Raw genomic sequence first — 17,253 nt, forward strand, 5'->3', positions numbered from 1 at the left:
GAGAGAGGTAGGATAGTGGACAGAGGAGGGAGGATAGTGGGCAGGGGAGGGAGGATAGGGGACAGAGGAGAGACGGAGGATAGGGGACAGAGGAGAGACATAGGATAGGGGCCAGGAGGATTCCCATAATGCACCTTGCTCCTTAGAATCTTCCAGTGCTCCAGGGATAGTGTCAGTCAGGGCCAACAGAACTTGAGAACGAACGGAATGTGTGTGTATTTATTTTAACACATCTTAACAAACCCCCGCAGGGGTAGTTGTCAGATGGTGCTCTCGGTGTGTGCGTGACTGATGGTGTGCACGTGTGTGTGCGGGTGTTGGTGTGTGTGAGGGTGTTGTGTGTGTGTTTGTGGGTAGCTGGGTCTGCGTGTGCCACCCAGGCAGTTCTGTGGCTGCTCAGAGAGCAGAGAGGTCATCTCACCTGGCCCATTCTCCTCACCTGGCCCATTCTCCCCCCCTGGCCCATTCTCCCCCCCTGGCCTCGCAGAAGGGGGGGATTTGAGGGGGAGAGAGGTGAGGGGATGAGGCAGGTGGGGGAGAGAGGATGAGGAGGAAGATGGAGGTGGGTGAGGGGTGCGTGCACCCGAGAAAGGGGAAGGGGTTGTCTTGGGCAGAGGTTTGCCTTTTATGAGAGGAGGGGTGGATTGGGGCAGGGCCGGGCGGGGATTGACTTGGGTGGGGATGGTGGTTTGGGGTAAGGGGGTACGGTCGGTGGGAGGAGGGGTGGGCTGAGGGATGGCAAGGGGGTGTTTGAAGGGTGGGGTGGCCAAGGGGAGAGGGGTGCGGGGAAGGGCTGGGGTGGTGATGGGGGGCAGGGATGCGGAGGTGCTGTCCAGGTGGGGGTGGCTCCCCTCGGGTGACTGGGGAGTGCTGTCAAGCCTGGACGCCAGCAGACCATTCTGGTACTGGGAACGAGTGATCTGAGGTGAGGAGAAGAAAGCGACAGACTGAGGAGGAGAAAGTATAGAGAGACCAAGGCCTTGTTAAAAAACAAACCCTCACCCAAGCATGTGTAACTACTAGACAGAATAGTGCTGTCAGCATGAAGGTGACTAAGATATATGTAGAGTTATAAGAAGGTTAAAAGTCAAGGTCAGGGGTTAAAGTTGAGAGTGTTACCTTGACATACTGCAGGTCAGTAAGAGCACGTACGTAGAAGTCTGGTGTGTACTGGCAGGTGGTGAGCTGCGTGTTGCTAGCGGTTACCGAGCTGCATTCTCCGGGAGCGCCACGCTCAGTGCAGCTCAGCGACGCCGAGCGGTTCAGACCACTACTGTGAGTAGGAGAACGGAACTCTGGGATATGGAGAGGGAGAGAGAGGGTGAGCTTGGGATAATACACCTATACACATTCACACAAGAACACACACATTCACTCGCACCAACATGAATGCATGCACACACACATATTAGGTACACACACACATGCATGCACGTGCACAGACAGAGTAGAACACAGAAGAGAGGAGAAGAGAACAGGAGAGAGGAGCACAGGAGAGAGGAGAACAGGAGAGAGGAGAACAGGGGAGAGGAGAACAGAGGAGAGAGAGAGAACAGGGGAGAGGAGAAAAGAACAGGGGAGAGGAGAACAGAAGAGAGCAGAACAGAAGGGAGGAGAACAGCGGAGAGGAGAACAGGGGAGAGGAGAGGAGAACAGAAGAGAGGAGAACAGAGGAGAGGAGAACAGAGGAGAGGAGAACAGAGGAGAACAGGGGAGAGGAGAACAGGGGAGAGGAGAACAGGGGAGAGGAGAACAGGGGAGAGGAGAACAGGGGAGAGGAGAACAGGGGAGAGGAGAACAGGGGAGAGGAGAACAGAGGAGAGGAGAACAGAACAGAGGAGAGGAGAGGAGAACAGAGGAGAACAGGGGAGAGGAGAGGAGAACAGGGGAGAGGAGAACAGAGGAGAGAGAGAACAGGGGAGAGGAGAAGAGAACAGGGGAGATGAGGAGAACAGAAGAGAGGAGAACAGAGGAGAGGAGAACAGAGGAGAGGAGAACAGAGGAGAGGAGAACAGAGGAGAGGAGAACAGAAGAGAGGAGAACAGAAGAGAGGAGAACAGAAGAGAGGAGAAAAGGGGAGAGGAGAGGAGAACAGAGGAGAGGAGAACAGAGGAGAGGAGAACAGAGGAGAGGAGAACAGAGGAGAGGAGAACAGGGGAGAGGAGAACAGGGGAGAGGAGAACAGGGGAGAGGAGAACAGGGGAGAGGAGAACAGGGGAGAGGAGAGGAAACAGAGAAGAGGAGAACAGAGGAGAGGAGAACAGAGGAGAGGAGAACAGAGGAGAGGAGAACAGAGGAGAGGAGAACAGAGGAGAGGAGAACAGAGGAGAGGAGAACAGGGGAGAGGAGAACAGGGGAGAGGAGAACAGGGGAGAGGAGAACAGGGGAGAGGAGAACAGGGGAGAGGAGAACAGGGGAGAGGAGAACAGGGGAGAGGAGAACAGGGGAGAGGAGAACAGAGGAGAGGAGAACAGAACAGAGGAGAACAGAACAGAGGAGAACAGAACAGAGGAGAACAGAGGAGAGGAGAACAGAGGAGAGGAGAACAGAGGAGAGGAGAACAGAGGAGAGGAGAACAGAGGAGAGGAGAACAGAGGAGAGGAGAACAGAGGAGAACAGGGGAGAGGAGAGGAGAACAGGGGAGAGGAGAGGAGAACAGGGGAGATGAGAGGAGAACAGAAGAGATGAGAACAGAAGAGAGGAGAACAGAAGAGAGGAGAACAGAAGAGAGGAGAACAGAGGAGAGGAGAGGAGAACAGAGGAGAACAGAGGAGAACGGGGGAGAGGAGAGGAGAACAGAGGAGAGGAGAACAGAGGAGAGGAGAACAGGGGATAGGAGAGGAGAACAGGGGAGAGGAGAGGAGAACAGGGGAGAGGAGAACAGAAGAGAGGAGAACAGAAGAGAGGAGAACAGAGGAGAGGAGAACAGAGGAGAGGAGAACAGAGGAGAGGAGAACAGGGGAGAGGAGAGGAGAACAGAGGAAAGGAGAACAGAGGAAAGGAGAACAGAGGAGAGGAGAACAGAGGAGAGGAGAACAGAGGAGAACAGAACAGAGGAGAACAGAACAGAGGAGAACAGAGGAGAACAGAGGAGAGGAGAACAAGGGAGAGGAGAGGAGAACAGAGGAGAGGAGAACAGAAGAGAGGAGAACAGAAGAGAGGAGAACAGAAGAGAGGAGAACAGAAGAGAGGAGAACAGAGGAGAGGAGAACAGGGGAGAGGAGAGGAGAACAGAGGAGAGGAGAACAGAGGAGAGGAGAACAGAGGAGAGGAGAACAGAGGAGAACAGGGGAGAGGAGAGGAGAACAGGGGAGAGGAGAGGAGAACAGGGGAGATGAGAGGAAACAGAGAAGAGGAGAACAGAGGAGAGGAGAACAGAGGAGAGGAGAACAGAGGAGAGGAGAACAGGGGAGAGGAGAACAGGGGAGAGGAGAACAGGGGAGAGGAGAACAGAGGAGAGGAGAACAGAGGAGAGGAGAACAGAGGAGAGGAGAGGAGAAAAGAGGAGAACAGAAGAGAGGAGAACAGAAGAGAGGAGAACAGAAGAGAGGAGAACAGAAGAGAGGAGAAAAGGGGAGAGGAGAGGAGAACAGAGGAGAGGAGAACAGAGGAGAGGAGAACAGGGGAGAGGAGAACAGGGGAGAGGATAACAGGGGAGAGGAGAACAGGGGAGAGGAGAACAGGGGAGAGGAGAACAGGGGAGAGGAGAACAGGGGAGAGGAGAACAGGGGAGAGGAGAACAGGGGAGAGGAGAACAGGGGAGAGGAGAACAGGGGAGAGGAGAACAGAGGAGAGGAGAACAGGGGAGAGGAGAGGAGAACAGAGGAGAGGAGAACAGAGGAGAGGAGAACAGAGGAGAGGAGAACAGAGGAGAGGAGAACAGAGGAGAGGAGAACAGAGGAGAGGAGAACAGATGAGGAGAACAGAGGAGAACAGGGGAGAGGAGAGGAGAACAGGGGAGATGAGAGGAGAACAGAGGAGAGGAGAACAGAAGAGAGGAGAACAGAAGAGAGGAGAACAGAAGAGAGGAGAACAGAAGAGAGGAGAACAGAACAGAGGAGAACAGAGGAGAACGGGGGAGAGGAGAGGAGAACAGAGGAGAGGAGAACAGGGGATAGGAGAGGAGAACAGGGGAGAGGAGAGGAGAACAGGGGAGAGGAGAGGAGAACAGGGGAGAGGAGAACAGAAGAGAGGAGAACAGAAGAGAGGAGAACAGAAGAGAGGAGAACAGAAGAGAGGAGAACAGAAGAGAGGAGAACAGAGGAGAGGAGAACAGGGGAGAGGAGAACAGGGGAGAGGAGAACAGGGGAGAGGAGAACAGGGGAGAGGAGAACAGGGGAGAGGAGAACAGGGGAGAGGAGAACAGGGGAGAGGAGAGGAGAACAGAGGAGAACAGAGGAAAGGAGAACAGAGGAGTGGAGAACAGAGGAGAGGAGAACAGAGGAGAGGAGAACAGAGGAGAACAGAACAGAGGAGAACAGAGGAGAACAGAACAGAGGAGAACAGAGGAGAACAGAGGAGAGGAGAACAAGGGAGAGGAGAGGAGAACAGAGGAGAGGAGAACAGAAGAGAGGAGAACAGAAGAGAGGAGAACAGAGGAGAGGAGAACAGGGGAGAGGAGAGGAGAACAGAAGAGAGGAGAACAGAGGAGAGGAGAACAGAGGAGAGGAGAACAGAGGAGAGGAGAACAGAGGAGAACAGAACAGAGGAGAACAGAAGAGAACAGAGGAGAGGAGAACAGGGGAGAGGAGAACAGGGGAGAGGAGAGGAGAATAGGGGAGAGGAGAGGAGAATAGGGGAGAGGAGAACAGAAGAGAGGAGAACAGAAGAGAGGAGAACAGAAGAGTGGAGAACAGAAGAGAGGAGAACAGAAGAGAGGAGAACAGAGGAGAGGAGAGGAGAACACAAGCGAGGAGAACAGAAGCGAGGAGAACAGAAGCGAGCAGAACAGAAGCGAGGAGAACAGAAGCGAGGAGAACAGAGGAAAGGAGAACAGAGGAGAACAGAGGAGAGGAGAACAGAGGAGAGGAGAACAGGGGAGAGGAGAACAGGGGAGAGGAGAACAGGGGAGAGGAGAACAGAGGAGAACAGAGGAGAGGAGAGGAGAACAGGGGAGAGGAGAACAGGGGAGAGGAGAACAGGGGAGAGGAGAACAGGGGAGAGGAGAACAGGGGAGAGGAGAACAGGGGAGAGGAGAACAGGGGAGAGGAGAACAGGGGAGAGGAGAACAGAGGAGAGGAGAGGAGAAGAGAGGAGAACAGAAGAGAGGAGAACAGAAGAGAGGAGAACAGAAGAGAGGAGAACAGAAGAGAGGAGAACAGAAGAGAGGAGAACAGAAGAGAGGAGAACAGGGGAGAGGAGAACAGGGGAGAGGAGAACAGGGGAGAGGAGAGGAGAACAGAGGAGAACAGAGGAAAGGAGAACAGAGGAGAGGAGAACAGAGGAGAACAGAACAGAGGAGAACAGAGGAGAACAGAACAGAGGAGAACAGAGGAGAACAGAGGAGAGGAGAACAAGGGAGAGGAGAGGAGAACAGAGGAGAGGAGAACAGAAGAGAGGAGAACAGAAGAGAGGAGAACAGAGGAGAGGAGAACAGGGGAGAGGAGAGGAGAACAGAAGAGAGGAGAACAGAGGAGAGGAGAACAGAGGAGAGGAGAACAGAGGAGAGGAGAACAGAGGAGAGGAGAACAGAGGAGAACAGAACAGAGGAGAACAGAACAGAGGAGAACAGAAGAGAACAGAGGAGAGGAGAACAGGGGAGAGGAGAGGAGAACAGGGGAGAGGAGAGGAGAATAGGGGAGAGGAGAGGAGAATATGGGAGAGGAGAACAGAAGAGAGGAGAACAGAAGAGAGGAGAACAGAACAGATGAGAACAGAGGAGAGGAGAACAGGGGAGAGGAGAGGAGAACAGAGGAGAGGAGAACAGAGGAGAGGAGAACAGAGGAGAGGAGAACAGAGGAGAACAGGGGAGAGGAGAGGAGAACAGGGGAGAGGAGAGGAGAACAGGGGAGATGAGAGGAAACAGAGAAGAGGAGAACAGAGGAGAGGAGAACAGAGGAGAGGAGAAGAGAGGAGAGGAGAACAGGGGAGAGGAGAACAGGGGAGAGGAGAACAGGGGAGAGGAGAACAGAGGAGAGGAGAACAGAGGAGAGGAGAACAGAGGAGAGGAGAGGAGAAAAGAGGAGAACAGAAGAGAGGAGAACAGAAGAGAGGAGAACAGAAGAGAGGAGAACAGAAGAGAGGAGAAAAGGGGAGAGGAGAGGAGAACAGAGGAGAGGAGAACAGAGGAGAGGAGAACAGGGGAGAGGAGAACAGGGGAGAGGAGAACAGGGGAGAGGAGAACAGGGGAGAGGAGAACAGGGGAGAGGAGAACAGGGGAGAGGAGAGGAGAACAGAGGAGAACAGAGGAGAACAGGGGAGAACAGAGGAGAACAGGGGAGAGGAGAGGAGAACAGGGGAGAGGAGAGGAGAACAGGGGAGATGAGAGGAAACAGAGAAGAGGAGAACAGAGGAGAGGAGAACAGAGGAGAGGAGAACAGAGGAGAGGAGAACAGAGGAGAGGAGAACAGATGAGGAGAACAGAGGAGAACAGGGGAGAGGAGAGGAGAACAGGGGAGATGAGAGGAGAACAGAGGAGAGGAGAACAGAAGAGAGGAGAACAGAAGAGAGGAGAACAGAAGAGAGGAGAACAGAACAGAGGAGAACAGAACAGAGGAGAACAGAGGAGAACGGGGGAGAGGAGAGGAGAACAGAGGAGAGGAGAACAGGGGATAGGAGAGGAGAACAGGGGAGAGGAGAGGAGAACAGGGGAGAGGAGAGGAGAACAGGGGAGAGGAGAGGAGAACAGGGGAGAGGAGAACAGAAGAGAGGAGAACAGAAGAGAGGAGAACAGAAGAGAGGAGAACAGAAGAGAGGAGAACAGAAGAGAGGAGAACAGAGGAGAGGAGAACAGGGGAGAGGAGAACAGGGGAGAGGAGAACAGGGGAGAGGAGAACAGGGGAGAGGAGAACAGGGGAGAGGAGAACAGGGGAGAGGAGAGGAGAACAGAGGAGAACAGAGGAAAGGAGAACAGAGGAGTGGAGAACAGAGGAGAGGAGAACAGAGGAGAGGAGAACAGAGGAGAACAGAACAGAGGAGAACAGAGGAGAACAGAACAGAGGAGAACAGAGGAGAACAGAGGAGAGGAGAACAAGGGAGAGGAGAGGAGAACAGAGGAGAGGAGAACAGAAGAGAGGAGAACAGAAGAGAGGAGAACAGAGGAGAGGAGAACAGGGGAGAGGAGAGGAGAACAGAAGAGAGGAGAACAGAGGAGAGGAGAACAGAGGAGAGGAGAACAGAGGAGAGGAGAACAGAGGAGAACAGAACAGAGGAGAACAGAAGAGAACAGAGGAGAGGAGAACAGGGGAGAGGAGAACAGGGGAGAGGAGAGGAGAATAGGGGAGAGGAGAGGAGAATAGGGGAGAGGAGAACAGAAGAGAGGAGAACAGAAGAGAGGAGAACAGAAGAGTGGAGAACAGAAGAGAGGAGAACAGAAGAGAGGAGAACAGAGGAGAGGAGAGGAGAACACAAGCGAGGAGAACAGAAGCGAGGAGAACAGAAGCGAGCAGAACAGAAGCGAGGAGAACAGAAGCGAGGAGAACAGAGGAAAGGAGAACAGAGGAGAACAGAGGAGAGGAGAACAGAGGAGAGGAGAACAGGGGAGAGGAGAACAGGGGAGAGGAGAACAGAGGAGAACAGAGGAGAGGAGAGGAGAACAGGGGAGAGGAGAACAGGGGAGAGGAGAACAGGGGAGAGGAGAACAGGGGAGAGGAGAACAGGGGAGAGGAGAACAGGGGAGAGGAGAACAGGGGAGAGGAGAACAGGGGAGAGGAGAACAGAGGAGAGGAGAGGAGAAGAGAGGAGAACAGAAGAGAGGAGAACAGAAGAGAGGAGAACAGAAGAGAGGAGAACAGAAGAGAGGAGAACAGGGGAGAGCAGAACAGGGGAGAGGAGAACAGGGGAGAGGAGAACAGGGGAGAGGAGAACAGGGGAGAGGAGAGGAGAACAGAGGAGAACAGAGGAAAGGAGAACAGAGGAGAGGAGAACAGAGGAGAGGAGAACAGAGGAGAGGAGAACAGAGGAGAACAGAACAGAGGAGAACAGAGGAGAACAGAACAGAGGAGAACAGAGGAGAACAGAGGAGAGGAGAACAAGGGAGAGGAGAGGAGAACAGAGGAGAGGAGAACAGAAGAGAGGAGAACAGAAGAGAGGAGAACAGAGGAGAGGAGAACAGGGGAGAGGAGAGGAGAACAGAAGAGAGGAGAACAGAGGAGAGGAGAACAGAGGAGAGGAGAACAGAGGAGAGGAGAACAGAGGAGAGGAGAACAGAGGAGAACAGAACAGAGGAGAACAGAACAGAGGAGAACAGAAGAGAACAGAGGAGAGGAGAACAGGGGAGAGGAGAGGAGAACAGGGGAGAGGAGAGGAGAATAGGGGAGAGGAGAGGAGAATATGGGAGAGGAGAACAGAAGAGAGGAGAACAGAAGAGAGGAGAACAGAAGAGTGGAGAACAGAAGAGAGGAGAACAGAAGAGAGGAGAACAGAAGAGAGGAGAACAGAGGAGAGGAGAGGAGAACACAAGCGAGGAGAACAGAAGCGAGGAGAACAGAAGCGAGCAGAACAGAAGCGAGGAGAACAGAAGCGAGGAGAACAGAGGAAAGGAGAACAGAGGAGAACAGAGGAGAGGAGAACAGAGGAGAGGAGAACAGGGGAGAGGAGAACAGGGGAGAGGAGAACAGGGGAGAGGAGAGGAGAACAGAGGAGAGGAGAACAGGGGAGAGGAGAACAGGGGAGAGGAGAACAGGGGAGAGGAGAACAGAGGAGAGGAGAACAGAGGAGAGGAGAACAGAGGAGAGGAGAACAGAGGAGAGGAGAACAGAACAGAGGAGAACAGAGGAGAGGAGAACAGAGGAGAGGAGAGGAGAACAGAGGAGAGGAGAACAGAGGAGAGGAGAACAGAGGAGAGGAGAACAGAGGAGAGGAGAACAGTGGAGAGGAGAACAGATGAGGAGAACAGAGGAGAACAGGGGAGAGGAGAGGAGAACAGGGGAGATGAGAGGAGAACAGAGGAGAGGAGAACAGAAGAGAGGAGAACAGAAGAGAGGAGAACAGAAGAGAGGAGAACAGAAGAGAGGAGAACAGAACAGAGGAGAACAGAACAGAGGAGAACAGAGGAGAACGGGGGAGAGGAGAGGAGAACAGAGGAGAGGAGAACAGGGGATAGGAGAGGAGAACAGGGGAGAGGAGAGGAGAACAGGGGAGAGGAGAGGAGAACAGGGGAGAGGAGAGGAGAACAGGGGAGAGGAGAACAGAAGAGAGGAGAACAGAAGAGAGGAGAACAGAAGAGAGGAGAACAGAAGAGAGGAGAACAGAAGAGAGGAGAACAGAGGAGAGGAGAACAGGGGAGAGGAGAACAGGGGAGAGGAGAACAGGGGAGAGGAGAACAGGGGAGAGGAGAACAGGGGAGAGGAGAACAGGGGAGAGGAGAGGAGAACAGAGGAGAACAGAGGAAAGGAGAACAGAGGAGTGGAGAACAGAGGAGAGGAGAACAGAGGAGAACAGAACAGAGGAGAACAGAGGAGAACAGAACAGAGGAGAACAGAGGAGAACAGAGGAGAGGAGAACAAGGGAGAGGAGAGGAGAACAGAGGAGAGGAGAACAGAAGAGAGGAGAACAGAAGAGAGGAGAACAGAGGAGAGGAGAACAGGGGAGAGGAGAGGAGAACAGAAGAGAGGAGAACAGAGGAGAGGAGAACAGAGGAGAGGAGAACAGAGGAGAGGAGAACAGAAGAGAGGAGAACAGAGGAGAACAGAACAGAGGAGAACAGAAGAGAACAGAGGAGAGGAGAACAGGGGAGAGGAGAACAGGGGAGAGGAGAGGAGAATAGGGGAGAGGAGAGGAGAATAGGGGAGAGGAGAACAGAAGAGAGGAGAACAGAAGAGAGGAGAACAGAAGAGTGGAGAACAGAAGAGAGGAGAACAGAAGAGAGGAGAACAGAGGAGAGGAGAGGAGAACACAAGCGAGGAGAACAGAAGCGAGGAGAACAGAAGCGAGCAGAACAGAAGCGAGGAGAACAGAAGCGAGGAGAACAGAGGAAAGGAGAACAGAGGAGAACAGAGGAGAGGAGAACAGAGGAGAGGAGAACAGGGGAGAGGAGAACAGGGGAGAGGAGAACAGGGGAGAGGAGAACAGAGGAGAACAGAGGAGAGGAGAGGAGAACAGGGGAGAGGAGAACAGGGGAGAGGAGAACAGGGGAGAGGAGAACAGGGGAGAGGAGAACAGGGGAGAGGAGAACAGGGGAGAGGAGAACAGGGGAGAGGAGAACAGGGGAGAGGAGAACAGAGGAGAGGAGAGGAGAAGAGAGGAGAACAGAAGAGAGGAGAACAGAAGAGAGGAGAACAGAAGAGAGGAGAACAGAAGAGAGGAGAACAGAAGAGAGGAGAACAGAAGAGAGGAGAACAGGGGAGAGGAGAACAGGGGAGAGGAGAACAGGGGAGAGGAGAGGAGAACAGAGGAGAACAGAGGAAAGGAGAACAGAGGAGAGGAGAACAGAGGAGAACAGAACAGAGGAGAACAGAGGAGAACAGAACAGAGGAGAACAGAGGAGAACAGAGGAGAGGAGAACAAGGGAGAGGAGAGGAGAACAGAGGAGAGGAGAACAGAAGAGAGGAGAACAGAAGAGAGGAGAACAGAGGAGAGGAGAACAGGGGAGAGGAGAGGAGAACAGAAGAGAGGAGAACAGAGGAGAGGAGAACAGAGGAGAGGAGAACAGAGGAGAGGAGAACAGAGGAGAGGAGAACAGAGGAGAACAGAACAGAGGAGAACAGAACAGAGGAGAACAGAAGAGAACAGAGGAGAGGAGAACAGGGGAGAGGAGAGGAGAACAGGGGAGAGGAGAGGAGAATAGGGGAGAGGAGAGGAGAATATGGGAGAGGAGAACAGAAGAGAGGAGAACAGAAGAGAGGAGAACAGAACAGATGAGAACAGAGGAGAGGAGAACAGGGGAGAGGAGAGGAGAACAGAGGAGAGGAGAACAGAGGAGAGGAGAACAGAGGAGAGGAGAACAGAGGAGAACAGGGGAGAGGAGAGGAGAACAGGGGAGAGGAGAGGAGAACAGGGGAGATGAGAGGAAACAGAGAAGAGGAGAACAGAGGAGAGGAGAACAGAGGAGAGGAGAAGAGAGGAGAGGAGAACAGGGGAGAGGAGAACAGGGGAGAGGAGAACAGGGGAGAGGAGAACAGGGGAGAGGAGAACAGGGGAGAGGAGAACAGAGGAGAGGAGAACAGAGGAGAGGAGAACAGAGGAGAGGAGAGGAGAAAAGAGGAGAACAGAAGAGAGGAGAACAGAAGAGAGGAGAACAGAAGAGAGGAGAACAGAAGAGAGGAGAAAAGGGGAGAGGAGAGGAGAACAGAGGAGAGGAGAACAGAGGAGAGGAGAACAGGGGAGAGGAGAACAGGGGAGAGGAGAACAGGGGAGAGGAGAACAGGGGAGAGGAGAACAGGGGAGAGGAGAACAGGGGAGAGGAGAGGAGAACAGAGGAGAACAGAGGAGAACAGGGGAGAACAGAGGAGAGGAGAGGAGAACAGGGGAGAGGAGAGGAGAACAGGGGAGATGAGAGGAAACAGAGAAGAGGAGAACAGAGGAGAGGAGAACAGAGGAGAGGAGAACAGAGGAGAGGAGAACAGAGGAGAGGAGAACAGATGAGGAGAACAGAGGAGAACAGGGGAGAGGAGAGGAGAACAGGGGAGATGAGAGGAGAACAGAGGAGAGGAGAACAGAAGAGAGGAGAACAGAAGAGAGGAGAACAGAAGAGAGGAGAACAGAACAGAGGAGAACAGAACAGAGGAGAACAGAGGAGAACGGGGGAGAGGAGAGGAGAACAGAGGAGAGGAGAACAGGGGATAGGAGAGGAGAACAGGGGAGAGGAGAGGAGAACAGGGGAGAGGAGAGGAGAACAGGGGAGAGGAGAGGAGAACAGGGGAGAGGAGAACAGAAGAGAGGAGAACAGAAGAGAGGAGAACAGAAGAGAGGAGAACAGAAGAGAGGAGAACAGAAGAGAGGAGAACAGAGGAGAGGAGAACAGGGGAGAGGAGAACAGGGGAGAGGAGAACAGGGGAGAGGAGAACAGGGGAGAGGAGAACAGGGGAGAGGAGAACAGGGGAGAGGAGAGGAGAACAGAGGAGAACAGAGGAAAGGAGAACAGAGGAGTGGAGAACAGAGGAGAGGAGAACAGGGGAGAGGAGAACAGAACAGAGGAGAACAGAGGAGAACAGAACAGAGGAGAACAGAGGAGAACAGAGGAGAGGAGAACAAGGGAGAGGAGAGGAGAACAGAGGAGAGGAGAACAGAAGAGAGGAGAACAGAAGAGAGGAGAACAGAGGAGAGGAGAACAGGGGAGAGGAGAGGAGAACAGAAGAGAGGAGAACAGAGGAGAGGAGAACAGAGGAGAGGAGAACAGAGGAGAGGAGAACAGAGGAGAACAGAACAGAGGAGAACAGAAGAGAACAGAGGAGAGGAGAACAGGGGAGAGGAGAACAGGGGAGAGGAGAGGAGAATAGGGGAGAGGAGAGGAGAATAGGGGAGAGGAGAACAGAAGAGAGGAGAACAGAAGAGAGGAGAACAGAAGAGTGGAGAACAGAAGAGAGGAGAACAGAAGAGAGGAGAACAGAGGAGAGGAGAGGAGAACACAAGCGAGGAGAACAGAAGCGAGGAGAACAGAAGCGAGCAGAACAGAAGCGAGGAGAACAGAAGCGAGGAGAACAGAGGAAAGGAGAACAGAGGAGAACAGAGGAGAGGAGAACAGAGGAGAGGAGAACAGGGGAGAGGAGAACAGGGGAGAGGAGAACAGGGGAGAGGAGAACAGAGGAGAACAGAGGAGAGGAGAGGAGAACAGGGGAGAGGAGAACAGGGGAGAGGAGAACAGGGGAGAGGAGAACAGGGGAGAGGAGAACAGGGGAGAGGAGAACAGGGGAGAGGAGAACAGGGGAGAGGAGAACAGGGGAGAGGAGAACAGAGGAGAGGAGAGGAGAAGAGAGGAGAACAGAAGAGAGGAGAACAGAAGAGAGGAGAACAGAAGAGAGGAGAACAGGGGAGAGGAGAACAGGGGAGAGGAGAACAGGGGAGAGGAGAACAGGGGAGAGGAGAACAGGGGAGAGGAGAACAGGGGAGAGGAGAGGAGAACAGAGGAGAACAGAGGAAAGGAGAACAGAGGAGAGGAGAACAGAGGAGAGGAGAACAGAGGAGAGGAGAACAGAGGAGAACAGAACAGAGGAGAACAGAACAGAGGAGAACAGAGGAGAACAGAACAGAGGAGAACAGAGGAGAACAGAGGAGAGGAGAACAAGGGAGAGGAGAGGAGAACAGAGGAGAGGAGAACAGAAGAGAGGAGAACAGAAGAGAGGAGAACAGAGGAGAGGAGAACAGGGGAGAGGAGAGGAGAACAGAAGAGAGGAGAACAGAGGAGAGGAGAACAGAGGAGAGGAGAACAGAGGAGAGGAGAACAGAGGAGAGGAGAACAGAGGAGAACAGAACAGAGGAGAACAGAACAGAGGAGAACAGAAGAGAACAGAGGAGAGGAGAACAGGGGAGAGGAGAGGAGAACAGGGGAGAGGAGAGGAGAATAGGGGAGAGGAGAGGAGAATATGGGAGAGGAGAACAGAAGAGAGGAGAACAGAAGAGAGGAGAACAGAAGAGTGGAGAACAGAAGAGAGGAGAACAGAAGAGAGGAGAACAGAAGAGAGGAGAACAGAGGAGAGGAGAACACAAGCGAGGAGAACAGAAGCGAGGAGAACAGAAGCGAGCAGAACAGAAGCGAGGAGAACAGAAGCGAGGAGAACAGAGGAAAGGAGAACAGAGGAGAACAGAGGAGAGGAGAACAGAGGAGAGGAGAACAGGGGAGAGGAGAACAGGGGAGAGGAGAACAGGGGAGAGGAGAGGAGAACAGAGGAGAGGAGAACAGGGGAGAGGAGAACAGGGGAGAGGAGAACAGGGGAGAGGAGAACAGAGGAGAGGAGAACAGAGGAGAGGAGAACAGAGGAGAGGAGAACAGAGGAGAGGAGAACAGAACAGAGGAGAACAGAGGAGAGGAGAACAGAGGAGAGGAGAGGAGAACAGAGGAGAGGAGAACAGAGGAGAGGAGAACAGAGGAGAGGAGAACAGAGGAGAGGAGAACAGTGGAGAGGAGAACAGATGAGGAGAACAGAGGAGAACAGGGGAGAGGAGAGGAGAACAGGGGAGATGAGAGGAGAACAGAGGAGAGGAGAACAGAAGAGAGGAGAACAGAAGAGAGGAGAACAGAAGAGAGGAGAACAGAAGAGAGGAGAACAGAACAGAGGAGAACAGAACAGAGGAGAACAGAGGAGAACGGGGGAGAGGAGAGGAGAACAGAGGAGAGGAGAACAGGGGATAGGAGAGGAGAACAGGGGAGAGGAGAGGAGAACAGGGGAGAGGAGAGGAGAACAGGGGAGAGGAGAGGAGAACAGGGGAGAGGAGAACAGAAGAGAGGAGAACAGAAGAGAGGAGAACAGAAGAGAGGAGAACAGAAGAGAGGAGAACAGAAGAGAGGAGAACAGAAGAGAGGAGAACAGAGGAGAGGAGAACAGGGGAGAGGAGAACAGGGGAGAGGAGAACAGGGGAGAGGAGAACAGGGGAGAGGAGAACAGGGTAGAGGAGAACAGGGGAGAGGAGAGGAGAACAGAGGAGAACAGAGGAAAGGAGAACAGAGGAGTGGAGAACAGAGGAGAGGAGAACAGAGGAGAGGAGAACAGAGGAGAACAGAACAGAGGAGAACAGAGGAGAACAGAACAGAGGAGAACAGAGGAGAACAGAGGAGAGGAGAACAAGGGAGAGGAGAGGAGAACAGAGGAGAGGAGAACAGAAGAGAGGAGAACAGAAGAGAGGAGAACAGAGGAGAGGAGAACAGGGGAGAGGAGAGGAGAACAGAAGAGAGGAGAACAGAGGAGAGGAGAACAGAGGAGAGGAGAACAGAGGAGAGGAGAACAGAAGAGAGGAGAACAGAGGAGAACAGAACAGAGGAGAACAGAAGAGAACAGAGGAGAGGAGAACAGGGGAGAGGAGAACAGGGGAGAGGAGAGGAGAATAGGGGAGAGGAGAGGAGAATAGGGGAGAGGAGAACAGAAGAGAGGAGAACAGAAGAGAGGAGAACAGAAGAGTGGAGAACAGAAGAGAGGAGAACAGAAGAGAGGAGAACAGAGGAGAGGAGAGGAGAACACAAGCGAGGAGAACAGAAGCGAGGAGAACAGAAGCGAGCAGAACAGAAGCGAGGAGAACAGAAGCGAGGAGAACAGAGGAAAGGAGAACAGAGGAGAACAGAGGAGAACAGAGGAGAGGAGAACAGGGGAGAGGAGAACAGGGGAGAGGAGAACAGGGGAGAGGAGAACAGAGGAGAACAGAGGAGAGGAGAGGAGAACAGGGGAGAGGAGAACAGGGGAGAGGAGAACAGGGGAGAGGAGAACAGGGGAGAGGAGAACAGGGGAGAGGAGAACAGAGGAGAGGAGAACAGAGGAGAGGAGAGGAGAAGAGAGGAGAACAGAAGAGAGGAGAACAGAAGAGAGGAGAACAGAAGAGAGGAGAACAGAAGAGAGGAGAACAGAAGAGAGGAGAACAGAGGAGAGGAGAACAGGGGAGAGGAGAACAGGGGAGAGGAGAACAGGGGAGAGGAGAGGAGAACAGAGGAGAACAGAGGAAAGGAGAACAGAGGAGAGGAGAACAGAGGAGAGGAGAACAGAGGAGAGGAGAACAGAGGAGAACAGAGGAGAACAGAACAGAGGAGAACAGAGGAGAACAGAGGAGAGGAGAACAAGGGAGAGGAGAGGAGAACAGAGGAGAGGAGAACAGAAGAGAGGAGAACAGAAGAGAGGAGAACAGAGGAGAGGAGAACAGGGGAGAGGAGAGGAGAACAGAAGAGAGGAGAACAGAGGAGAGGAGAACAGAGGAGAGGAGAACAGAGGAGAGGAGAACAGAGGAGAGGAGAACAGAGGAGAACAGAACAGAGGAGAACAGAACAGAGGAGAACAGAAGAGAACAGAGGAGAGGAGAACAGGGGAGAGGAGAGGAGAACAGGGGAGAGGAGAGGAGAATAGGGGAGAGGAGAGGAGAATATGGGAGAGGAGAACAGAAGAGAGGAGAACAGAAGAGAGGAGAACAGAAGAGTGGAGAACAGAAGAGAGGAGAACAGAAGAGAGGAGAACAGAAGAGAGGAGAACAGAGGAGAGGAGAGGAGAACACAAGCGAGGAGAACAGAAGCGAGGAGAACAGAAGCGAGCAGAACAGAAGCGAGGAGAACAGAAGCGAGGAGAACAGAGGAAAGGAGAACAGAGGAGAACAGAGGAGAGGAGAACAGAGGAGAGGAGAACAGGGGAGAGGAGAACAGGGGAGAGGAGAACAGGGGAGAGGAGAGGAGAACAGAGGAGAGGAGAACAGGGGAGAGGAGAACAGGGGAGAGGAGAACAGGGGAGAGGAGAACAGGGGAGAGGAGAACAGGGGAGAGGAGAACAGGGGAGAGGAGAACAGGGGAGAGGAGAAGAGAAGAAAGGAGAACAGAGCAGAGCATGATTGTACAGTAGAATCTCATGGCTCTGACAGCAGTAATTCAGACACAGATGAAGTCAGACAGACAGACAGCACACACACACACAACTACAGGCCTGAACAGCAACACACACACAGCAGCAGAGAGCAACAGGTATATGCAACACAAACATATGGAAACACAAAGGCACAGGTTGGGTATGATTGACTGATGATTAGAGGAGGAAGTGGTTATATACGGATCGGGAGTGATGGGGACCAAATCAACAGCCAGGACCAAGGATGATGGCATCATGGCTACCAATCAACAACCAGGATTCTGTGGTGTTTGATCTCCTTGAGTTTATGGCCCTGGGATCTGCCTGCCATGCAAACAATGCTCTGATTAGCTTGGCGGGAGGGGGAAGGGGTCTGGACATTTTGAGTGTGTGTGTGTTGGTTAGGGGAGGTGGGGTGAAGGAGTGTGTAGCTCGTTCCTTCTAGGCACACTTCTGAAAACATTGGATAGGGTCTTTGTCTTTGGGTAGGCTGGGTCAAACTGGCCTCGTATTGCCTGTACCCATCTACTCTTTTTAGATCTACACAAGTGCCTAGGGGAATGGTCTAGGGAACTATTAGTTATAGGAAGTAGGGAGGGTCAGAAGTAGAGCAGTGATCATAGAACTC

The 17,253-nt window shown here is 53.3% G+C and overlaps 1 protein-coding gene across 1 annotated transcript in view; it reads right to left on the reverse strand.

Annotated features, from left to right (window-relative positions):
- Positions 1–17,253, reverse strand: part of LOC118964572 (metal transporter CNNM4-like) — a 77,208-nt gene continuing 59,955 nt past the window's right edge. The window contains exons 6-7 of the mRNA XM_036976954.1: positions 1,120–1,295; positions 1–920 (exon numbers count right to left, since the gene is read on the reverse strand). Of these exons, the coding sequence (XP_036832849.1) occupies positions 261–920; positions 1,120–1,295 (836 nt within the window). The 3' untranslated portion in view covers positions 1–260. The remainder of the gene's footprint in view (positions 921–1,119; positions 1,296–17,253) is intronic.

This window comes from Oncorhynchus mykiss, chromosome 5 (genome assembly GCF_013265735.2).
Source record: "Oncorhynchus mykiss isolate Arlee chromosome 5, USDA_OmykA_1.1, whole genome shotgun sequence".
Lineage (NCBI taxonomy): Eukaryota > Metazoa > Chordata > Actinopteri > Salmoniformes > Salmonidae > Oncorhynchus > Oncorhynchus mykiss.